The sequence below is a fragment of the Anneissia japonica genome, unplaced genomic scaffold, assembly GCF_011630105.1.
Source record: "Anneissia japonica isolate Jap-2015-1 unplaced genomic scaffold, ASM1163010v1 scaffold288030_len866700_cov218, whole genome shotgun sequence".
Lineage (NCBI taxonomy): Eukaryota > Metazoa > Echinodermata > Crinoidea > Comatulida > Comatulidae > Anneissia > Anneissia japonica.
Genome location: NW_022728334.1, coordinates 456,490 through 482,265, shown reverse-complemented (window position 1 = coordinate 482,265; position 25,776 = coordinate 456,490). Strand labels below are relative to the sequence as shown.

At 35.9% G+C, this 25,776-nt stretch overlaps 3 protein-coding genes across 7 annotated transcripts in view; 1 reads left to right on the top strand and 2 right to left on the bottom strand.

The window, feature by feature from the left end:
* Positions 1–282: 282 nt before the first annotated feature.
* Positions 283–9,919, bottom strand: LOC117114074 (G patch domain-containing protein 3-like). Its single transcript, XM_033257609.1, has 7 exons — positions 9,371–9,919; positions 5,982–6,430; positions 5,319–5,493; positions 4,438–4,497; positions 2,692–2,813; positions 1,575–1,702; positions 283–1,217 (listed from the first exon to the last, which is right to left on the bottom strand). The coding sequence occupies exons 1-7, from the start codon at positions 9,897–9,899 to the stop codon at positions 1,010–1,012; spliced, it is 1,671 nt and encodes a 556-aa protein (XP_033113500.1). The 5' UTR covers positions 9,900–9,919; the 3' UTR covers positions 283–1,009.
* Positions 9,920–9,988: 69 nt separating this feature from the next.
* LOC117114075 (mitochondrial fission process protein 1-like) lies at positions 9,989–21,755 on the top strand. Of its 4 annotated transcripts, XM_033257613.1 has the most exons (5): positions 9,989–10,483; positions 11,322–12,729; positions 16,796–16,923; positions 17,158–17,393; positions 20,477–21,755. In XM_033257613.1, exons 2-5 carry the CDS (start codon positions 12,624–12,626, stop codon positions 20,562–20,564), a joined length of 558 nt encoding a protein of 185 aa, XP_033113504.1. In that variant the 5' UTR covers positions 9,989–10,483; positions 11,322–12,623; the 3' UTR covers positions 20,565–21,755. The 4 variants fall into 4 exon arrangements, with proteins under 4 accessions (XP_033113504.1, XP_033113503.1, XP_033113501.1 ...); XM_033257614.1 differs by lacking the exons at positions 9,989–10,483; positions 11,322–12,729 and adding an exon at positions 16,472–16,626; XM_033257612.1 differs by lacking the exons at positions 16,796–16,923; positions 17,158–17,393; positions 20,477–21,755 and adding an exon at positions 13,718–14,812 and having other exon boundaries at positions 10,345–10,483.
* Positions 21,303–25,776, bottom strand: part of LOC117114076 (actin-related protein 2/3 complex subunit 3-like) — a 7,591-nt gene continuing 3,117 nt past the window's right edge. The window contains exons 3-6 of one of the 2 annotated variants that reach the window (XM_033257615.1): positions 25,187–25,263; positions 23,766–23,834; positions 23,053–23,179; positions 21,303–22,356 (exon numbers count right to left, since the gene is read on the bottom strand). In XM_033257615.1, coding sequence (XP_033113506.1) covers positions 22,199–22,356; positions 23,053–23,179; positions 23,766–23,834; positions 25,187–25,263 — 431 coding nt within the window. In that variant the 3' untranslated portion in view covers positions 21,303–22,198. The remainder of the gene's footprint in view (positions 22,357–23,052; positions 23,180–23,765; positions 23,835–25,186; positions 25,264–25,776) is intronic. The other variant, XM_033257616.1, reaches the window with a different exon arrangement.

The window sequence follows — 25,776 nt, the reverse complement described above, 5'->3', positions numbered from 1 at the left end:
ATATTAATAAGAAAATAAGCCCTATGCTGTATTGTTTTCTATATGGGGGTGGGGGTATCACACCAAGTCATAAATTACTAACCGGGAAAATTATTACCTTTGCCACCCCCCCCCTCCCCCGACCCAAGACCCCTGTTACGCGCCTGCATATAAGTGGGGCCCCCCACTTTGAAAAACGTTCCGCCGGCCCTGTGTATAGATATGATGCTGTACATAAACTTAGTGTAATGGAGTGGAGACGTTTTAAATTATTATTGTTATATTAGTTTACATATATATCACTACTATTACCACTTCATTCATTTATTCGGCCAAAAGATTACAGTAACAAAAACATGCAAAGATTGAAAATGACAGAAAAAAGTATTGGGAAACATATTAAAACATACATTGGACAAGAAAACCAATAACAGGTGTATTTCCTTTGGGGTCATCCTTACCATTACTATTGTCATTGTAGTCATCATCTTGATTATGATCATCATCGTCAATATGATGATGATGATCATCATCATCATTATGAACACGATCTGCATCATCATAATTATTATTACTATGGGAAGCACCTGAGCCACATGCAGTTAGGCTGGATGAGAAGATTTTCAGATGTAAGGGAAGAATATTCCTCACTAGGACATAACACCAACTGTGTTAATTTGTGAAACTGTAGCGAAAATGATTGCTTACATAGCAGGAGAATGATTTTTCACTATAAGCCACACTGCATAATACCAAATGAAACAAAATTTCTACAATTAACTTCAAAATATAATTTATTTAACCTACATACACATAAATGTTACATGGTTAAAGTGTATTTCACAATATATATATATATATATAAATATATATATATATATATACACATATATATATATATACATATATATACATATATATATATATATACATATATATATATACATATACATATATATATATATATATACATACATATATACATATACATACATACATATATATATATATGAATATGGTCTTAGCTTCCTCAACTGCTGCTGTTGTTAATGCTATTGTCACTGGCTTTCATAAACTTTACTTCTTGTCTGTACTTCATCCATTCTGGAAAGTTTGAACGTAGAAGCATCTCTGGGGGATCAGTTTCCTGAGGGTCATCATAGATAGTTGTCAGTCTATACCCTTCTTTCTGCCTCTTCTTTGCAGGACCACCTGACCTCAAGCTCTCCCCATGGTAACTAAGGAAAAAATTCAAGATATAAAAATAAGGAGTGCTTCTCTTTGACAATTTGTACCATAATCATAAATTTCCTTACCTCAGCCACAACCATGGGCCTGGGGTGGTCTAAACCCTCTATCTGTGAAAATCCCTCCCTGGGCCCCTCTATTTTGAATTCCTGGATCCACCACTGACTCTCAAAACTACATGTTTTTCGGAACTATTGATACACAGTAGAGTAGAATAGACATTGATATTTTCCTGGAATGTATCCTATGCAACATTTCATCCTGTGCGACTACTTAGCTTCTTGAAATCACAAGGAAAATGAAATGATCAAAAATGTGCTTTTTCAATTATTGTATTAAAATCTCACCCCAAGCCTGTCTTCTGTTTGGGATGTTGTCCTTCATTGTCCAGAGCGTCTGCCATACCAATGATAGTTCTCCCAAGACCATCCCCATCTTTCCAACCATGCTTCTGAAGTACCTTTCTACCAATACCCTATTAAACATATAAAAGCACATAAGTCAACTTATATTTACATCTCTTCTGATAAGAAGGATGGGATCAAAGAGCTTATGACTTGAAAACAAGCATCTTAAAAAAAAGTGTGCAACCTAGTGACCAGCAGACGAAGGCATCATACATTATTCTGGAGACATTTTGGAGAATTTAAAATAAAATATGTTTTGGTGGAGACAACCACTGCTGTGTACAGTTTTTTTGGTGCTGGAAGTACTTTATTAAGATATTAATATGAAAATGGGTGTTTCATAATTCAATCACGTGAAAGTAACTTAGGTATGGAGATAGAGCTCCACTGTAATAATTAAAGATGACAATTAGGAGAAAACGTATGTCCCCATCGGGATTCAAACCTTTCGATTACCGTTAGGATACTCTACCAACTGAGCTATGAGACCAAGTGGATTTTACCATTAGGACATGTTTATTTCTCAAGGTATTGCATAATACGCAATGAATAATATAATCACATGAAAGTAACTATGGTATGCAGATACACTTATAATGGTGTTAAAGATGATAATAAAAACAGTAATACAATGCCACATATATAGAGCATCATCCCAACATGGCCTCTATGCACTTCAACTTATTATCCTGGTCACTGGTTTAAATACCCATGCAACAGATACTCAGTTCTTTGAGGAAAATCTAATACTTACGAGGTAACAATTTATACTACTGGGTGGAGAGACAACCATAGAAAAAGTGCCTTGTCTAAGGACCCAACAAAAATCGACAAGAGCAGTTCAAATTGTGACCTCACAGTGGCATCACAACTGATGCGCCAACTGCTCTCAAAATAAAGATTGACTTCCAGGTAGATCCAGGTAGGTTGGTAACAACTGACCAATTACAGGGCCAGGAATATGCGCTTGTCCCACAAACATGTGTTTAAACTGTCATATTTTAAGATCTTAACAACAATATCTATTGGTAGAATGGTCCACTGACCACTATCTTACCTTTGTATGTTTTTCAAATGCTCCTATTTTCTTGGAGAATGCGCTAATTTTTTGTTCACCAGATCGTAATCTTTGCTCAAGTCGCATCTGAACATAATCCCTTGCATCTTTATCTCCACCATCTATGAAGCACAACAGGCAAGATAATAATAATCATAATATTGGTAAACTTAAGTTGCAATAAAGTGTTTTGTATTCAAATTTGTATAATTGAAACAGGCTATATTTCAATAAACAGGTAAAATAGTTGTTGGTTGATTGTGATGGTTGGATAATCGATAGTGGTGTATGGCAGCAATAAAATAAGGACTGAGTACAAAAATTTAAGCTGTATATCTGGGTTTATTCAAACATATTACGTGCCCACAGCACAGCTTGGGTCCAGCAGTGGCGTTAAGGAGACAGAGGGTCTTTTCCTCCTGTAGGACATGCCTAGACCCCCCACCCTGTCTGATGCCGTCGTCTGATACTACAACAATTTAGTTGAATCAAAAATTTAAAAAAATAATAATCTGCCTATACTAATAATGTTATTTTGTTCCTAATATTGTGGTCTAAAAGCACAATTTGGAGCATACTAATCCATAAAATCTCTTAATAATATTTTATTCCGAGATCCGGACCAAAACTCTAGTCGGCAAATTTCCGGAGCCACCGCTGCTTGGATCACACTCGTTTACTCCTCACACCTCGACCCACGAGACACCTCTCTTGGGAACATCCCATAATACTTTACAAGTTGAACGGTTACACTATAATCGCATTAGGAAGGTTTCGCATGCGAACGTGTATGTCATCATTTCTGACTTCATACACCAGTTGCTATCTGCTAACCGTGTGGACGAGACGCATATCTCACTCACTACACGTAAGTGAAAAACGTGCAGGAAAATTTTGGATTTCTAGTACTATCTTCTTTGTTTTATCACATTTTACAGTAAGTTTAAAAAATAAATGTATCTTTATTACGTACGTGTCATTTTTGTGACTTTTGAAGACAGCAAGTTACGATAGGATGTGTATGCATCTTATTTTGGGGTATCAAAAAATGTCGGTGCTTGGTGGGCAAGAAGTGAAGAAGTATTATTTGGCTCTACTTCCAATTTCCAAAACCTTACAAAAAAAACTTTAGGCTATGCCAAATTCTGAATTTGAAAAGCATGATGAGGGAAGAAAACAGAATAGCCTATCTATCCATAGGCTAGGCCGACGCGAAAAGCACAGAATGGCTACAAACCGTTACGGATAGCTAAACGTATGTGTACACGTTTTCGTTCGCGTGCGAAACCTCTTTAATAATACAAACAATCATAATCAGACTTATAGTACTACCATGGTAGTACCAAATATACCATGGTTTAAATTTGCTCACATGAATACAAAGGTACACCAGCCAGAAATATTTCTGAAAGTTGTACATAAAATTTAGAGCATTATGTAACATGAATGGAAAATTATAAATTGTTTTTTAAACTTTGCATCACTCATTAAGTTGAGTGCTACCGATGTAAATGGTGAATGTCAATTAACTATAATATTAAACTCTTTAATACTATAAAGATGTTTACGCAATAATGTATTAGAGGCTGTTATCATTAATAATGGGCTTAAAGCAAAAGATGATAATATTTAGTTAATAATAATTCATCTATGTTGTTGGTAGTACTTTGAACTTTGAACCATAAAAGTTTTCACTTAGTGTGGAAATGTTTTTTTAAATATTTAATAACTAATTAAAATACTCACTTTTTTCATAGTAAATGCTTGTGTCAACATCCCAATCATCAGACGTACGCTCATCAAAATCTAAAGAAAAAAAACATCACTAATAATGTTATATATTTATAAGTATCCATTAAATAATAATAATAGTCATAATGTATATTTTTACAATAATATTAGACATTTAAAGTGCTTTACCTTATTCTAGGCACATTTTTGTGTCTCTGGAATTGTCAGTAAAAGTTGTTTTTGTTGCTTTTCTTTATTGTTTGCCTACAATTTCTGAATTTAGTGGTAGGCATATCTATGAAAATTCTTTTGAAATTAAGTGATTTTAAGAAATACTTTAAAAGGATTTTAAAAATACTATTAAAAGAGTACAGTACTGTGTATGTAGAAGGGCCCGTCCTTTTGGACCCCCTGAGAGCTCATAGGCATTACGCCCAGCCTCCTTATAATCACCATCAAAAATGAGTCATTATCAGTAACATCACTCCCATCATCAATGACCGAACTGAAGTGATAGTTAGCACAGTGGTGGGGATTGAACTTATTAAGATTCTAGTTTGAAACCTGCAAAAATGTTGTAATTCCTTGTGTATTTGTGTAAAAACGTTTTGCACCAACAGACTTATGTTGGTAATGTCCCACAAACAACAATGTAAGAACATACACACACATGCATTTGTGGGAAAACATGTGTTTGTAGGACATGTGTGTAATCATGGCCCGGTTCTGATTGGTCAGTTTCAACAAAGAACCATTTATATAAATTTAGGCCAATATTATTTTAATTTTTCATATTTTTCATCCTGCATCATAAATCTCAGAATAATTATCCTTCTCATTTTCATCCTCATGAACTACAATAGATAATACCATGGTCAACACTATTATATTCCTACCTCCTTTTTGTGCATCCCAATATGCAGCATCTGTGTAGAACACCAACCCACTTCCACCCTTTTCCCAGACCACTTCCATTTCTTCTTCATACAGGCGTTCCTTGTTTCGATCCTGGCTGTGTACATCATCATGCAAGGCTTCGTGTCTTTCCCATTCCTCGCAAGTGTCATCATCCTTAAGACAAATTCAAGTAATTAATTAGTATGGCTACTTCGTTTATTCCATTTTCTTAATCAATGATCCCCAAACTGTGGGTCACTACACAAATGTGGCCCAAAAATCATGTTAATTCTGAAATCGGGAAAGTGCCGTTTCCATCTACAGAGGTGCAATAATTTCAAACTCTCAGCCCCAAAAATGATGGAGTGAGGCAGACAGACTCTCTGCATCTGTATGTGCCCCTCTGGAATTTCAATTCCTGAATCCTCCACTGAATGATACCGATTGCCATAAAAATGCCACATAAACAGTGCTTATGAGTAAATATATTGGACAAGCAACTGATACACAGTACAGCACAGGACACTGCGGTGATATGACTAGAACTAGCTTCAGTGCTTGAGAAAAAACAACCAAGTTATGCAATATTATTTATTTGTGGTTAAAACTATAACAATTCTTTCATACAGTACAGTATTATAATAATAACTGGTTCAACTTACATCATCTGAACCTGATCCTTCTTGATTTTCTTGTGTATCTTTTTGCTCCTCCACATTCTCATCCAATTTACCAGTTAGATTTTCTTGAATGTCAGCATCTAATTCATCTTCGATTTCATTTCCTGTCCCTGTCAATATTGTTTCAGTTTCCTCATCTCCATTAACAACTTCTCCCCCATAATCAAATGGTACATTCCCATACCTTTTATTAGTCCTTGATTTAGGAAAAGTTAAGCCTAGCTTTTTTATCATTTTCGGCGGAAAACGACATGATTTAATCAAGTTGAGGAACACAGACGTTGGAGTACCAACATTTCCATTTGGCATAATATCTGGAGGTCGAAGTTCAACTAGACTATCAAGATCTGATTGTGAAAATTCTTCTCTGTCTGAAGGAATCTTACATTCTCCTCTTGTTTTGTAAGGAAAGGTCTGAATCTTTTCTTTCTCTGAAATAAAAAGATTTTAAGAATAAAATGTTATATGATTAGTGAATTGGGATTGCTTCTATGCCTCTAGCTACTACCACTCTGTGCAAGTGCTATAGGTCTGGGCAGCTGCTTTGCCTTTGGGCAGCAGTTCACGCCTTTGGGCCACTGATACAGTGAAAGGGTGGCGACTATGCTAGTTTAGACCCAGCAACTTCACTAGACAAAACCTGTTAGAGCTCCTATACCTCTGGGTTGGCTATGCCTCTCAGCTTCTGCTATGCCACTCTAGTTGCTGCTATGCCTCAAGGCAATGACAGACCTTGACCCAAAGGTGGCAAGTATGCCGGGCCAACACAGGCTACCTTGGATCTGGTGACTATGCTTTTAAACCTCTAAGCGGCATTTACAATGACTTTCGGCGGTGAATATACGGTGTATACCAGCTAGAATGTGCCACCTATTCAGTTGAGAGAAGACTACACCAAACTAAAGCAGTGACTACACTGGGCTAGAAATCATGAAAACGTCACTAGGTGGCAGTTACGCATCTAGGCAACAGCTACGTCTCTGTGCTGTCGATACTCTTCCTGGGTATCTGTACTGTACATTTTTGGGAGGCTGCTATGTCAACCATAAACAGTGCTTATGCTGTCCTAAAAGTGTCAGGAATGTCCACTTATAGGTGGCGACTACTGCCTATATACTGTGATGATTTCTATGCCTTTAAGTGGCTACTAAGGTTTTTTCTCGACACCACTGTATGGCTACTTTGCTTCCTGAGTGGCCGCTATTTCTCTGGGAAGCTGCTATGCCTTTGGCTGGCAGCCAAGCCTAGAGGCAAGAACTATGCAAGTTCAGAGGCAGAAACTACACTACGGTAAAGGGTGAAATTATGCCAATAGGTAGCTTCTACTGTAAACCTTGGAATGGCTGCTAAACCTACAGGCAGCTGCTATATCTGCGAATGGCTTCTATGCCTCTGGGCAAATGCTTAACTCTGAAAGGCTGCAGTATGTCTTTGGGCACTGCTACTGTAGATTTTGACTGTTACATCTCTGGGTGATTACTACTTCTCTGGTTGTCTGAGCATCTGCTATGCTACTTTGGGCTGCAACATCTCGGATGAAGAAGTTGATTCAGAGGAGGCAAATGTGTCAGCCTAGAATGTTCAGTGGACAGGCAAACTTTGTGATGGCATCTTGTTTCTGAGTGGCAACTACACCACTGAACAGCTTTTACGATGAGCAGTCATAGAGGCAGAAACTATGTCAGTTTGAAAGTGACTCCACCAATCTAGGTAGTGACTACACTGGAGAAAAGGCAACAACTAATTCACTAGGTGACTGCTATGCTTCTAGGCAGCTGATACTTTGCTGTGCAGCTTCTACGGCTTTAGGCTTCAGTGCTGCTAAACCACTATGAGTTTATAAGCTTCTGGGTGGCTTTTTCTATTGTATGTTTTTGGAGGCTTCTACACATGTCTGCAGCTGCCACATCAACACTGTATTACCATAAATGTGGCAGTTACGCTAACATAAAGGCGACTACTCAAGCCTGGAGGAACCAGCTACTATGACTGTAGTGCACTACGCTGGCATATTCTAGACTACTTGACAACTGCTACTCAATGTTTTGGAAGGATGTTGTAGCTGTTGGAGCATCATTGCTCAGTCTTCTGGTGGAATACATCCAATGCTATGGCTTGGGTGACTACCATACTTCCGGACAATTGCTGTCTCTAGTTGGTTTTTGCATTTCTGCTAGCTGGTACACCTTAAGGCGGCTGCTACGGAACACCAATTTACAGCTCAGTAGGTATGATGACCTGGAGATGTGGCCAATGCCAATCTAGAGGCAGCTACTACGTCACTAGGTAACTGCTAAACTTTTGGGTGACTGCTACACAGCTGCTGTCACTCAGTAGCAGATACTCCTCTGGGTGGCTACTACACTTCTGGTGACTGTACAATATGTCAATCTAGAGTAGTGTGTACACTGACACCTGGAGACAACTGGTAATATGCTGACCTAAAGGTGGCGATTATGTCAGTTTAGAAATGGTTACTACATCAGCCTACAGCCAAGGACATGTTTGTAAGTGGTGGTTTTTATGCCTCTATGGTACAGGCATTGACTACAACAGCTAAAGTAGAGGTGATGATTACCCCTAGTTTAGGGGCAGTGATCATCTTGAAGAGGTGGTGATCATGACGGGATGCCAGGCTAGTTGCTGACTCTGGGCAGCTAACATTTGGGTGGCTGCTAAGCATTTCAGCATCTGCTGCACTATTTATGTAATGCCATGCTGGTCTATTGTAGTGGCAGCAACAACTATGTGCAGTATGTCATTGTCTGCCTTGAGCTGAGCTGCTTCTACACCATTTTACAACATGCTTCTGGATAGCTGCTAGACCTCTGGGGAAGTGTTGTATATAAATGACTGCTGCTATGCTAATTGGTAGTATTTTCATTAGGGTGGTTGTTTTGCCTCCACATGACTGTTGCACTAATTAGTGTGGCACTTTATGCCTCCAAATGGTTGTAATGCCCCTGGGCAGTGTCGTATGCCTCTTGGCTGGCCTGCTAAGCCTCTGAGTGGTGATTTCTCTGGGCAACTGCTTAAGCTTCTGCTAGGTAGCTGCACATCTATAAACGTGCTAGATAAAAAATCGCTAGGAAAATAGGTGCCCGGAATCGTAAATGGCTGCATTTGCTCAAAGCCTAATTTTCGGCAAAATCTGGGCGAAAATCGGCTCTTATTTTTTGAAATACGTGGATGGATTTCTAGGCCAAATTTTTGTGCAGAGGATATATTCCCCACGCAAGCCTTATTATACAGTCTGGGCTGCTGCTGCATCAACTTTGTTTTATCATACTTCATAAAGTAACAATAGTAATAGACTGTATTCTCCATTGGTTGTTAAAATTGCTTAGGCCAACTTGCAAGGCCCTACTTACCAACAGTTTCTGCCTTGACAGTAATTCTTGAAATGATACAACGCATTCCTAAAACAGAACCATTTCGTCCTATCCAATGTTTATTATTATACATTTTTATAAATTTAATCAACATATTTTCTTTTATTTTCAGTATGCAACACATTGTATTTCCAACGTTGACATAAGGAACATTTCCAGTCGATGTACCACTCTTCATAACAAGCCTAGGCCTATTACTACTACTACTAGTAGTAGGCCTAGTAGTAGAAGTAGGCCGACTACGCTCACTACTCTCATTGTTGTGGTCGGTCTCATCAGCCGTCAAAGCCTGCTCGGTTGGCTTACAGTCCAATGAGGTTTGGACTTCGTTTACAACTGTTTTTCTTCGTCGTTGCTCTGGTCTGTGCCTAAAATGGAAACAATCGAAGTTTCCACCTTCGATAAACTGTGAAAAGTAATTTCGTAAGTCCGCTGAATGAAAAGAACATGGTATATTTGAGACAACACAATACTCCATTTTAAATCGTTTCCTGTCGTGTACTACCATTACCAATCTGGGCCGCTGAATTTTAGGTTTCACCAGGTTTCACACAAACCCATGAGAGCGATCTCACTTTCTGACCTCCTCCTAGGAGCTTTATAGGCATAGACATATATTCTCTGGAAGGGAAGTAGGCCCTAGTTAGTATTGATTATCATTTAGCAACTGAATTTTCAGCAAGGTAGATTGTAAGTTTATACTTAATAGTCACACAGGAATTTTCAATCGTATTTTAGGTTGAAATAGAGTAATTTTTGTCAAGATTTAAATTGCATACTTCTCAGCTTGCCAGGCCCCTTTTTTCGGAGATGTAGGCCTAGCCCTACGGCGTGTCTTGATGGATCTTTGCTGTATGGCCTAGCTAATAAGAATACAGGAAGTGATCCCAAAGTACACACATTCAGAAGCAAGGTTTCACAACAAGCTCTCACCTCTCCTGTCAACAGAAGAAAACATTGGACTCTACCATACAGCAATGGCATACCGACACAAAGATAGATATACATGCAAACATTGCCTGCAAAATTTTTCAGCAAAAACAAATGTTTACCGGCACATACGTAATGTTCACTCTGAAGTACACAATGAAGGTCAGCAGAAAGGTTTTTTTTTATAACCTATAGCTTGATATTTATATTAAATCTACTCTTTTTCAGTATATTTTCTTTCAAATTCTGTTTTACGATGTTCATCCTCCCTAGTTAGTAATAATAGCTAACTGTTGCTTTATACAAATTTGAATGTATTAATTAAAATCAAATCTAAGGAAGGGTGGTGGTTTCAGGCTTCAATCCTGAAAATTCAAGTTTTTTTTCACCCATGTTTTCACCCTCCCATGGCAGCAAAGTAGTTAAAATACTAAAAATGACCTAGCGGTTTCATTGGAATAGAAACTTATTTCCGCTTTCTCAATTTACGCACCCTGGGCCCCAACGCAGTTCTGCATTCTCAACTTTTGCTTCCCCGCCCACACTCCCGGATGAAACCGGCCTACGCCCCTGTAATGTTACCTTTGTGCGAAGATCCTAAATTAAAGGTTTTCAAATTAATCTAAAGTTAATAGAATATGAACTTGTTGAAGTAGTGAAACAATTGTATGAATGAGAGTATAATAAAAGTACAATATACTGTAGAGTAATATGTTTGATTCATTTATTTAATATAGCAGTATTACATTATATAATGCTACTTTAAGTAGTGATGTGTTGATTATTTATGCATGTCCCTTATCATGCCTACTGTAATTCTAATGCGAGGTTTGCTTAAGATGCTTGTTGCTTGCTGGGTTTGCATCAGGTTCTTCAGTGCAAGAAGCTGGACCGATTCTTCTTGGTCAATCACACTGCTCAATTTGCAATTTAACATTTGGAAATTTAATTAAAACATAATTTTATATAATTAACTCCTTTGTAATTTTCATTTATCTAGAATCAAACAAGATTCAATGTGTGAAGTGTGATTACAAAGGACGACGCTTGGATCAACTGATGGAACATGTCAAAGACGTACATCAAGTGATACCGGGTATTGTGAAACTCGAATTCGATAGCAAATTAGATTTCTTATTCTGGAAAGGTGAACAAGAGAAAATAACGATGTCAGTTTATGCGCAGAAAACTTCTGCAAAGACTGTCGGTAAAAACAAGCATCTTTACTTCTATTGTAATAAAAGTGGATACATAGCAGATATTGATGGACGTAAACGAAAGAATCGTGTTGGTAGTGAAATGAAGACAAAGACATATTGTATTGCGTATATCAAAGCTATAGTGCTACGGGATGGAAGAGTGAAGGTTGAATTTTGTCAGACACACTTTGGACATGTGGCGGGAGATTCGATGCAGACAGATGAAAATCGACAAGATAGTTCAGATGATGAAGATTTGAAGAAAAAGAAAAATAAAAAAGACTGACATGATGAACTGTTTGAGAAAAAACAAATTAAAATTATATTGATGTTTTGAACAAAATCCTATCATTCAGGATTTCATACCCTAGACAATGATAATAAATAATATTCCTAGCTTTCTTATAGATTATGAGTGAAAATATTAATAAAAGTTGTAGATTATTGAATGAAAGTCAAATGTATTAGTTTCCTTATTTTATTTAATTTACATACAACAGCAAGTGGCCAATACAAAAGCCACAATAATAGTAAGGTATGTAATGATGGAGTTCTTCAATTCTGAAAAAAAAAACAAACAAGTAAATAAAAACGGCAAAACACCTAATACAGCATATCAGGGAAATATTTTAAAAATATACCGTAATGAAATAATATTTTTGATAATGTCATAAATTTATACTGTGTCAATTCAAAAATAAAAGTATTCAAGAAGGAAATGGAAGAATAATCTAAAATGTTTTAGATAATAGGGAAGTTCAAGTTTTGAGATTCTTTTTGATGAAGACTGAATTTGTGAACTGTTTATTTACATAAATGGGTAAATTGAACTGAGGGTTGTGTTGGTTATAAACAGAAAATGGAATGTTGACCATATTATTATATTTTATTTTTAAGCGAAGGGACTGGCAGAATGTGTTTATCAGTGGAACGGAGTACACAGAAAAACAGAGTGTAAGACACTCAAAAAAAAAATAAAAAAATTTCGTGTATGGCGGCCTACTTATGACACAGTGAGTGACAATGACAGTTGAATCTTGGTGGTCTTGATAATACGTCTGGATGATAAGTCTATTCGCACATGCCAACATGGTTGCGGTTGTATGATGGCGTGTGAAAAATGTGAAGAACAAAATTCTTCAATAGAACATAAAAACAACTCAGACGAAAGCGTTGATTTATTTCGGGACACATACGTCAGATACCTAGGTATATTAATTATTTTATTATATTATTTGTTGTTAAAATTTAAGCTTTAAAGAGACTTTTAACGTATGCTTGTGATTTAGCTAGCGTAGCAAGATCGGGAGGCCGTCAATCAAGCTGATCATTCGTGTTGTGCGAAATAATAAATACAGGAAGTAATCACTTCGGGTCGGGACAGCCATGCAACAGGAAAGTTCATGATATCGAACACAAACAAACTGGAAAGTACAAATGATTAGTTCTTTAATAATTTATAAATTAACGAAATGTCAAGAACTGTTGCAAGTATGTCATTTGCCTGTAAATACTGTCCAAAGTTGTTTTCTGCCAAAACCAATTTGTACAGGCACATCCGAAGTTTACACAAGGACTTGCGGGATATCGAGGGTAAGTGGAACCAGGGAGGAATGACCGGTTGCTTAATAATAGTAGGCCTTTTGTAGTAGTTAGTATCATTACAGTATGTTGTCAATACTGAGATATCGCTAAACTGGGAAACTCCATAGAATTATTGAATAAAAGAATGAACTTTGTCATTGATTGTTTTGTATTTGTATTACAAAAATTGTTGCACTAGAGTTTGTTAGTGGTGAGTTATTGCCTAGGGGACTGATAGTCAGGGGCTGTTTGTTGGGGGAGGGATTATCAGAGCAGTTATGTATCAGTTATTGTATGTGTGTGGGGGGGTGGGGGCGACATTGTAAGTTGGAGAGTTAAATGGTTCCCGTCTGTTAAGCCTAGGCCTACCTAGAGCTAGTGTGAGGTAAAAGGCCTAAAACTTCAATGTGTATAATGTAGAAACTAATTAAACTTTCTTAGTCATGTCCTGTTATTTGTGGGAAATTTATTTCTTGAGAGTCATTTTTGGATGAGTGTATATTTTTATTTGGCTACATCCTTGTTGAGTTTTTGGTGCAATATGATTAATTAAATTAATATTTGTCTCCTTTCATAAATATAATATTAATATTTACATATTTTCTTATTCCAGAACAGCAAAAAATCCACTGTGTGAAGTGCAATTTCAAAGGTCGTAGGTTAGATCAACTGAAAGACCATGTAAAAGAATGCCACAGCATTGAAGCTGACATCATAATGTTAGACTTTGACAACGAATTTGACTTCCATTTTTGGAAAGGAGAGCAAGAAAAGAAAACTATGTCATTATATGTACAGAACACGTCAGCAAAAACAATAGGAGCTAACAAACATATCTATTTTTATTGTAATAGAAGTGGGTATGTAAGAGACATAGAAGGGAGAAAGCGAAGAAAACGATCCAAAGGTGATCAGAAAACCAACACATACTGCACTGCATACGTTAAAGCAATAATTAATAAAGAGGGAAGAGTTAAAGCAGAATTTTGTCCAACACATTTCGGTCATGAAGACAGTGTGGAATTTTTGCAATATGCACCTAGAAATAAAGCGAAGCTGTCTCGATTGCTTGATGAACAAGATATTCCTGTGAACAGTAGCAATGCAGATGCTGACTGTCTTGTACGGGTCAGATTGGATTTCCTTGACCTCCTTCCAGAAATTGCATTCCTGGCAAACAAGTCCTCAGATGTGCGGCTGTTGACACGGTGTATGGACAACATGAAGACTCATGTGATCTCACTATTGACTCTTGACACAGAAGATGATGCTTCTCTTAACAAAAAGAGTAAAACAAGTTCAAATGATGATGGCATTGAATCGAAGAGGAAGAGAAGAAAGAGGAAGTAAAATGACTAGTTCTTCATTTAAAATTACACCAAAAGTTCTGTTTTATATAATTTTAAATTACATTATAAGTTCTATTAAATTTGATTTAAAATATACTGTACATTAGATAGAAGTTTTGACTGCTGTGTAACCTTTACACTCGGACTACTAGAGTACTCAGATTCTACAGAAATTTGGCCGAATTATACAGACAGAAGAAAGTGAAGAAAAATTATACAGAAATACATCATTAGATCCATAAAGAGGTTTCCACATGAGTGCCCCCATCATCATACAATTTAGAACAACCCATTTTGCAATTAGGACACAGGGCTATACAATTCGTTATTTTTATAATACAGTACTACCAAAATTTTGAGACAAATTTCAGAAAAAGTTGAGAACTCCAAATTCTACACACTTGACAATCACACATAAATCTCAGCTAAGGGCAACCTGTAGCAAGATAAACTTATTTAGAGGGCACCCCTAACTTTTCCATCAAGCATCCCATTTCAGCTTTGTTGTCCACAATCTATTGTGGGGAACAATGGTGTAATCCCTGTGATCTTGTTATTTTTGCTGTTAATTTGTTTAAAACAATTTTGCTTAAAAATTTGAAATAAATTTACAAAAAACAAATATAAAGATATTTTTCTTAGTTGTTACATTCCAATCTTTTATTGTTCAGGCCAAAAGAGTTTTACCACTTGTGAGATAATAATGTTTGGTTTGTTTTCTATGGTATTACTGTATGAATAAAGCTTTCTTTTCTTTTATTTTCATTTAGTTGTAATGAAATTTATTTTACATGCCTTCTGATAAAAACATTTCTTAAGGGTTTCATTTAATGATATTTTATATATTTACCAGATTTCTTTTAATGTACAATTAATTTGCAAAATGTTATACAGTAACTGGTAAGTTGGTTCATTCTTTTAATATGTTTAAAACAATTTTGTTTAAAAAATTGATATAAATTTACAAAAAAAAATCAAAAAATAAATAAATAAATATAAAGATACTTTTCTTCATTGTTACCTTTACATATTTTATTGTTCAGACCATATTGCATGGGTTTCATTAGTGATATATATATTTACCAGATTTTTAAAAATTTACAAACAATTTCAAATTTTTATAACTGGAAAGCTGGTTTAATATTCTAAATAAACATGAATTGTTGGAAAATGTGAGCGAGTCCTGCTTTTTACATTAAGTTTGTTTTTGTATCCAGTACAGTAAACCTAGTTCTATTTAGATAAGTATACGAAGTATAAAGTAAACAACAGTGATTTCAGCATTTCTCTGACAAGTGATACATTACCGGGTATGCCGCGACAGACAGGCCACGCGCACTTCTGACCCACCATGATTGGTGCTGTGGTGAACATCTGGGGTTACCCCTCTTCTAGATTACCAAAAATGGTACTCTCACACCAGCTGTCCATGGCTTACAAAATGATTTGAATTATATTTTCCCTGACAGATGTGCCGTGACTCCCCAAAGGCCAGGCAAGCTGTCTGTTATGGCTTGGCCCGAGCCAAGCTGACTCACTCACTGGTGCCACCCTTTAAAATAAAGATATCTAATTTATGCAGCAAAAACATACGGTATCTATAAGTAAAAAGAGAATGTGAAGAAAATGACTGAGAAAGGGCAGATGTTAATGTTAAGACCTGGTTTGAATGCGGTAATACAGCATTGAGACTCTGGTCCTTGTCATTTACCAAAGTTAAGCAATGTTGTGCCCAGTTTTACAGTACAGTACTGTAATTGGATGTGAAGAGAACATTCTGCGGACTGACTGGGTGCTATGCAGGGGCGGATTCAGAACGGGGGGGGGGTTTTCAGAATAGGTAAGTGAGAAGCACATAACATTGATTTGCATTGCAATTTTTAAAATTTAGTGGCAAAACAGGGGTGGGGATGTCCCCCCCCTACTGGATCCGCCCCTGCTATAGGCTCAGCTTAAATGAGTTGATTGAATTTTAATACTTCAGATAAGGACTCGCCCAGTGTACACAATCAGCTTGTTTGCGCTTTAAAAACACCCAGTACATCCTTCAATAAGAGTAGGGGGTTATGCTGGTGTACTGATTCGCCAGGGCCCTGTTGTGGACAGCAGCTAATTGGACATGAAGTGACTCTTTGGATGAGAATAAATCTATTGAATCATTTGGTCCACACCTGTGAGTATTTCACTATTAAAGCTACAAGTCACAGGTTATTTCCCGCGTTTACTCTACTATTCTAGCAATGCACCACCTTGCAATTTTTACTCAAGCTCTTAGTGCATGTTGCTTTTCTATCTGGCGTCACTTCTTACTTTTTTTAAATTTACTACTTTTTTTTTATTAGGTTATGCAAATGAGGTGGGTGAGGCCTTCCGGGCTTTGGTACCGGTTTCTGTTGTGCGGGCAAGTTATCTGGTAGCCAGTGGCTATGTAGTAGCAGACGCAGCTCACAAAGGGAATCAAGCAAAAGAAGTAAGAAATCATTTTATTTTTACTGGTTTTTTTGGTTGATTTACTCGGAAGCAACACGAATGTCCGGAGGCTTTTTGGGGAAACAAAATTTTAAAAATAAGTTGTTAAGCTATATAATGTACAGATAACATTTGGTGATGGAGGCATTTTATTGAGACAATTTTCATGGGCGGAGGCAAAAAAATTATTTTCCAGGCCTGACTATAACTAGCATTCTCAATATTTCTTACTCAGATGCAATGGAAAACAGAATCTGTTCGCACGAAGAAAATTCTCCACGCCATTGGAGATACCATCATATGGCAAGGATTGGCATCGGTTGCCATTCCAGGTTTTACTATCAATCGTATTTGTGCAATATCACAGCTGCTACTCAGGAAGACAACAACTTTACCTGCCCCCATAAGAAAATGGACAACAACGGCTGTAGGCTTAGGCATGATACCAATCATTATTACACCAATTGATAGGTCAGTTGCTATAACTTTTTAAAACATCATTAAAACATAATACGAAAGTGATTACCTTTCTCAAATATGTGGTGTTTATTATCTTTATGGCCGATTTACATAGGGCATGACAGTTGTATTGGACAGTGACAAAAATATTGTGTCTCGGAATACAATAAATTTACACAGCATGCGACATCAATCATCACACAAGTATTGTTTTCCTGGTTTGTTTGCTCCCTGCAAAACAGTGTTGTTTCTAGAGGGGGTCCGAGGTCAGCCTTTGGAAAGTTTTCATTTTTTTAGATGCATGGAAATGCACTTTCCTGCATTCTGAGACATCTATTAATGAATGAATAGTGACAATAAGGAGGAGACATCGGCGTAGCTATAGGTGATGACAGGCCCTGTGGACGTTTAGTTACCGGTTCCTTTGATCTGAATTGCAACTGAGGCATCACTAGCCTGAGTTACAGTTGGGGTTTGGCGACATTATACAGATGTCGGACAACTAAATTTATATGATATATTTATGATATCTCTTTTGTATAGACAGTGATATGAAATCCACAAAATACGAGTTCAGGCATTCATTTGCTTCTGTTGGTATATTATATTATATTTTATAAAACAAATGAATAATGAAAATAAAAAAAATACAAACAAGATAGATACAAGTAAAATACACTACACTAATGCAAAATTGAAACGCCAATCTTGTGCTAAATACTCCCTAGCTCCTCAAAGTGCAAACAACTTAACCTTGTATATCCTGGTACTAGAGGAACTTGCCAAGTAATAATGGCAGACGCTCCCTTTCCTGTCTGCACGTCCCTGGAAGCTCCTAAGTTTTAGCTTTACACAAGCCGCATTTGATTGAATTTAAACAATTTTAGGTAATGATTGACGTTCTCAGTTTTTGTTAAGAATAAATCAAAGAATACACAATTGCAATGAACAAAATATCAATAATTATGGCCTCTAAAACTATTAAAATTTAACTAGAAATTGCAAATGAAGTGCTGCGAAGTACAACTGCATATAAATGTTCTTCAAACAAAATTATTTATGCGAGTCAAGTGAAAATAATGAATAATAAAAATATAACAAATAATATGAGACACGACCCATTGTCTATATTCTGTCTCTTATACACATCTAGATGTGTATAAGAGACAGGTACTGGTTACTCGAGTTGTGCGAGGTATCGGCTGAGATTTGTGGAGTACAATTCAAAAAACAACTACCGTATAGGTCTAATAATGAATTATTTAGATGTTAAATAGACAATGTTAGCTATCAAAGAGCGACATTGTTTTTCATTGGGACCTTCGTCCCTTCAAGGCTAGGCCTATACCATCCTAGCTAGTCTAGGCCTAGAGTAGGATAAGGCTAGCGCGACATGCGGACGTTGGTATGAGTATAGTTAGTCTACAAATGTCGCCTAAAGTAATTGATTTTACCCGGCAGAACGAAAGAAGAAAACTCCGCTTTTCAGTCGTCTTAGCCCCTTGTTTTTTGACAAACAATGACCTTTCAGAGGTCAAATTGCTGTAACGAATATGAATCGTTCTTCCTGCAGGAAAATACCCAAGCTGGGCGCCAATATTTGGGACATGCCCCTAATTTTTTGTTTGGGTAAAGACACTTTATACCTTTTTTTTTCTTCACCTGGGAGTATCTGGTGTGCATGCAGAACAAAGAATACTCCCATATGAGAGCACAACGAATGCTTTACATTCCGTGCCTGTGGATATAGTTTGAGTTCTGAGGGCTTATAGTATTAACCAATCCCCATTAATACTGTAGATTACTGGTTGAAATGTAACACATTTATGATTTTTTTATATTCAGTACCGGTTCATTCTTGACTGTCATGAAAATGTTCAAATTTTGGTTGGTTCCAATGCTGTTTGATTTGAAATTCACACACCATTTTTTCGATACCATATTCATTTGCAGTCTCTCGCTGCTTAGTGATATATTTTTGACTTTCTTATTAGATGTATAAATTTCCAGCTTTTGAGTGTGTTCGTATGTTTTAAGCTCTAGGTCTACAATTGTGTTACCCACTTCAATAAAGACCTGGGTTTGTTTTCATAGCATTTGTTAAAATAATAAAATAATGAATTCAAAAGTACAGTAATTTTAATTTAGTTAAAATATAGATTTTCGATTTAGTGTGAATTTGGAATTACAAAATTTAATAAAATTGTATGCTCCTTTTAATAAGGTTATAAGAATCGACACACACATCCTCATGATGATGCCATGGCGAACAGTGCGAAAGTCTGGATCCATACATGATGCTGTGATAAGTGCGAAGAAAGCAGTTTGGCATTTACTGTACTTCCACCTCTGACTTATTTCCCATTTCTTATTGCAGATGAAATGCTTTACACAATATTAAAACATGCTGCATTTTTTTCTTTTACCAGTTTCATCAGTCCATATCAACTGGGTTTTTGTAAAAATCTGGGAAATAAATCATGCTCCATCTAATCACTTAAGTACATTTTGAGACAGGTTCTGCTTATTTATCTTAATTTATTACACTGAGCCAAGGCCAGTTAGTAGCAATATTCCTTCAGTTTGCAGTGGCGTAACCAAGGGGTTTTTACGGTGCCTGAGCAACCCTTTTTGTTCAAACATGAAAAAAATAATACTACCGTAAATTAATTGAAATAAGTGACAAAGCAAGTTACTTTAGATGCAACCAAAATTATACTGTAGTCATTGTCCTCGAAATGCTGCGTCTCGAGTTTTGCGGCTTGTGGAAAGTACAGTGAATGTTATATTTCTATTCCTGGATAGGGCATTGGTTTGTACTACCTGGGAGGTGTTTTTTTTATACCTCCCCTGTACTACCATACCTCCATGTTTAGGTTGCTACTGTGACACCTTATAAGGGCTGATGCCAAAGGTCAAATGAACTACTGCAATTTTATGAGATAGCTCTTTTGGACCATTTCTTCTATAAGGGAGTTTTTGCCATGAATACAACATATCATGTAGTACTCTTGAGTAGCATTATGTATTCTAATGATTTTGTATTCAAACTCCATGACTTTGCTTTATTTAAGTCATCTCTCTCTTTCCTGTAGATCTGTTGATTATTTTATGAACAACTCAATAAGAAAGTGGTACCACATAGAAGAGGAGGAGGAGAAGATTGTTCATCATACAAGATAGAATTTGTTGATCTCTGCAGTGAAGTCATATATTCATCCATAAAAAAAAAACATGCAGTACAAGTATATCAACATCCCTAAAATAAATATCCCCTGCATTTTACACCTAGTTTTCTACTACCTCCAGTAATGATGGTGGTAAAAAAAAATCAGTATTTTAAAAATCAATGTTTAAATGCAATTCTGATATCTGAAAAGCTGATAAAATATGAAATGCCAGCATTAAATATCAAGCTTCATACCAAATTTAAACAATGCAAACTTATGTAACTAATGATTTTATGAATGCCTTGGTAAATATATGGGGAGTGGGGAGGTGTGTATGTAGAGGATTCTTGTGTGATTTTGTTGTTGTGTTTCAGACCGGCATGTAGTATTCTGAAAGAATTGGATTGCGAGTGAGTGAAATATTGTTAACACTTTATAGGTACTACTACTACTTTATATTAAGTCTTAGAAATGCACCTTGCACATATGGGTACTAAATATTGATTGCTGTACCTTCAAATCAATTTGTTTCGATTTCTTATTGAATTAAAGGATGTTTCTAGTTTTTAAATTTCTTGTTTTATGATTTAAAGTGTTTTAATTGCAATGTTGTTGCATGTTTTGAAAAAAGTTATAAATTTTTTCATAATAATATTTAATTTGAATATCAGTTTGGGTTTGAAATAAAAATGTTTGTTTATACTATGATGGGTTTGTTGAAATAAAAAAAAAAACATTTCCACAAAGTGCATACTGTACAAAGTATTCTTTCTTTTTATTTTCAAATTTGTTTATATATTTCTAGCATAGTAGTCCAGCCAACAAAAAATAGTAATCAGTTACTGTCGTATACTATTGCAGTTAGCTACCATTAGTGTCACAATTGCTATATGGCGGTTTTCACAGCTTGTATAGATCTCTGGTTGTCTACTTTTTTAAAATTGAGTTTGATTGCTTTGCCACTTTGATATTTTCTCAGTTGAAATTCAGACAGAAATGGACCTCCAGTTAGGGGCTGAGAATACTGGACAATCAGCTTTATCACATTAGTCACTTCTGAAATATGACACTGCTGTAAAATGGTAGTGGGCATGTTGTGGAAAATGAAGAATTTACTCCATAGCAACTAATTTTTTAGATTGTGCATTGAAAATTGATTCACATACACATCTCAACATATTGTAGCTTATTTCAAAAATTGGAATAAAAAACTGTCTAGCCGTCTAGGCTTGATACCTGCAAAGTACTTAAACATGAATTATTGCTTGTTTTAAGCAGGCTTAACAATATAGCCAGCTAAATATATAGCAATGATGTATACATGTAATTATAGACCATTATCTATGGGAAGATTATAGCTGGTTTATTGTTAAGTCTGTTTTCATCTGCTTTTAGCAATCTTCCTTTGATTTAAAATTAAAACAGACATAAGAAAACATTACAAAATGAGAAATCAATATCTCTATGGCAAATTATTAAAGTAATAATAATATAATTTGATCTATGTTTGTTCAATAACAGCGCAGTTCACTTAAAAAAAATGTTAACACAATATACAAGATTCCATGTGTTTCGTAAATTCCGTGACCTTAGTGTCCGTGCAGATGTTCAATTGTTGTTGATACAATAATTATATCTTGCTCCCACCTAAAAGCCTGGTGCTGATAGACTTTTATCCATGAACTTCTTTTTTGTAAAGCACATCCACCATTTGCTAGGTTTGTCCGTTACTGGGTCAAAGACTTTTTCGATAATGCGTGCACCAGTTTCTTGGCGGATTTGTGTCATGTATTGTCGCAGCGTATCTGAAAGTATCACATGATTATAAGTTATAGCAAAAAACTTAGCAGAAGAATGAGCTCTTTGCGTAGTTTGCATTAAAATTCATGGAATATCTGCCATTGACAGGGTGGAGAAACTAAGGAAACAAACGAACCCAAGCATCCAACAACCAATCGCCCTTGATTATAAAGATATAGTGAAAGCCAACTTATAATAAGAAATTTTGCCCTTCATGGACCACATCATCTCACAATGCATTTCAACTGGAAGTTTCACTATATCACAAAATGGTATCTTCTATTATCGTTGGTTATAGTATGGCCTACAAAAATATCATCTCTGCACCCTGTGGCAGGTTAAAGGGGAGGGGGAGCAACAAGCCTGTCTGAGAATGTCATTTCCGGCCATATAGGGGGCTGAGGTGGTAATAAAACCTTCCATTTGTCAAAGTCCCTCTCTGGGCCCCCTCTATTTCCAAATTCCAGGATCTGCCACTGGCACCTACTACTTTCGTCAGAATTCCAGATTTTTATTCTCAAGCTCTTTAAATACAAATTGTATGCCCATATATGGTCATGATGTGATGTCATCATGAACATATTTAGGCATTTCAAATAAAATTTAACAGTCTGCACAGGGCTTAAATTTTTAAATTACTGTATTGTTTACAAGTTTCACAAATTAATGAATCACAACATGACGATGTGCCTACTACATACCTGCCTCATTTCTGTCTGCTGGTTTTTGGTAGAGAGCATTCAGTGGGAAATTTGGTTCACCTGGGATGGAAAAATTTTCTATTCCAAGTGTATTCATTTCTTTTACTGCTGCATTCTTGGAAGGACACTACAAGTATTAAAGAAGATATGAGTACCACTCAAGATGACGCTTGGTTACAAATTCAACATTTTATTGCACTACAGGCTGTTTCATGAGGTACTTCCTCAATCATCAGGTGCTAGGCTCTGAATGAGACTGCAGAATAACAATCATGCATGGTGGAACTGTTAATTGCTATATATATATATATATCAAATATTTTTGGTAAGTGGTTACAATTTGTCGTTGACAGATCAGAAAATTTAACCGGGTTTAACTCTGCTAATCTGTTAGGGACAAATTGGGCAGCCTTCCTGATTGTATCGAGAACAGCTTCACAGTTTAGCAATTGCAGTGGAAACTCTGTAGCAACGTATGTAGTGAATTTATTAAAAAAAAGTTTTATATAGAGCAATACATTTGCTATTGGCAAAATCAATGGCTCATATTCCTAATAAAATAATATAGAAATGACAACAGCACTTTCAAGACTAACTAACAATTTATATAAAAAATAATCAACTAACAGCATTGCTGAATTGTCTGCACACACATTTTATGGACCAGAAGGTACTGTAGTCAAAAAAAAGTATAGAAAATATAGTTCACTCACCTTTTGAAGCTTCTTTAAACATTCAGTAATATACAATGTTATGTAGATCAATACCCTGTCAGCAGCACTCTATAATGATACGAAAATAATATTCTTAAATACCAACACAAGATGGGATTGACCATAAAGCTATCTACTGTATCTACACTATCAAAGTTTGTGTGACAAATACTCATATATGGTCATGATGATGTTACATTATACCCAGATATGGACATAACACATTTATTTGTCACATAAAATTGTGTTCGATGTCGAATATACCAAACATGTAGGCTGCCGGCATCCTGACCTTTGACGATTAGACTTTAGTGCCAACAAATTTTCACAAAAAAATGTGATGCAATAATGACAAAATGATTATTATTGTTTATTTTCAGTAAATATTTCAGCCGTTCCAAATTTCTTTCCTATTCCTTTCTTCCTATGCTTCTTTCATTTTTCGTTAAATTTAATCTATTTTACTAAATACACATTTACGCATAATATATATATATATATATATATATATATATATATATATTTTAACTGTACTCTAGAACTAGAGGCCTGTGTATACATTGTGTCTGATTTAATATAATTCAATCTTTTTGCTTTATTTAAATATCAAATATTATTATAAACTTTAACGATTACATTATTTCATATAATATACTTTTCAAGTAAATATCCAAACAATTTTTATTTTTATTAATTAAATATAAACTCTGAAAGTAAATTTACATAGATTAGATCAATAAAAATGAATATAGTAAGTAATCCTTATAGTTATTAACAAGAATAACATTTTCAATCTTCTAATCAACTTTATATAGACGGAGTTAGTTTCGACCTAGGCAAGCCTTGATGAAAAGGTACAATTTCTCCATCAAAAGGCTTTTTCTATGAATGGAATGACCTTTTCGAAGCACGAACTCCTGTAGACCAAACCCAGTACTATTATGATTTTTAATCGTGCGGGAAATCCACTCACGATGCATAAATGGTTCCTGTGGTGGATCAAGTCTTCTCGGATAATAAGGACTCTAAACCGTAGGTCCAGTTTACACAATTGTCCCGTGTGCACTTTAAAGAACCCAATACATCCTTTGAGAAGAGTAGGGGGTTACCCTGGTGTACTGGTCCATTTCAGCCCCCCCCCCCCTGTCCAGCCACAGAAGGAGTGTTTACATTGCAGCCCATGTCAGGTATCCTGCATGAGAATCCTTCTACCACACTACGTAAGCAAAATCACACACACTAGCTTCATAGTGACTCGAGAAGAAGATTATCAACATTATCTTTAGCCATTAATATAATCATTATATTTGTGAATACTGTACCATTCAAACACATGTATTTAAATATTTGATCAAGGTGTTATATAAAGATTCATCTCATGCTATAATAATTACCATAAATGTATTTATTATCCTACTAACCTTAATTTCATACTCTTTGAAGAAGACATTGGCTTTAAAATACTGCAAAGATTCATCAATTATATCTGCATCACCCGCTGTTAGAAAAATGTTAAAGGCGAAAAAAAAAGTTACAGCAAATGTGAATGTAATATACATAGCCCTCCCTAGAGTATGTCTACTATCTTAATATTATATTAGTTGGAATACTGTACAAATGTTAGTCAAGTAACAGGGTAAAATCATGATTATTTCTTTATAATAATAATACTTCATTCACACTGAATCTGAATAGTCGGATCGTAAGGCCTACCGAACTGATCCGATAAGAAAATTGAATCAGCGTGTATGAATAGGGTCTCTGGCGTTCAGACCATCAGAAAACATGTTCCGAATTTCGGTTAAAATCTGATGTGAATGCACCTTTACAGTATATTAGGCCAAGTAAAAAAAAAAAGTTTCTCGACCTAACATGTTGAAAAAGGGAGAATGAGGGGACTATTTTTTTTTTCACGCCGAGATGGCAAATCCAAGATGGTCTGATGGGAAACAGGCTACTACTTTCCCAATTTTACCAAGTAGATACATTGAAAGCAAATAAAAGCAGCACT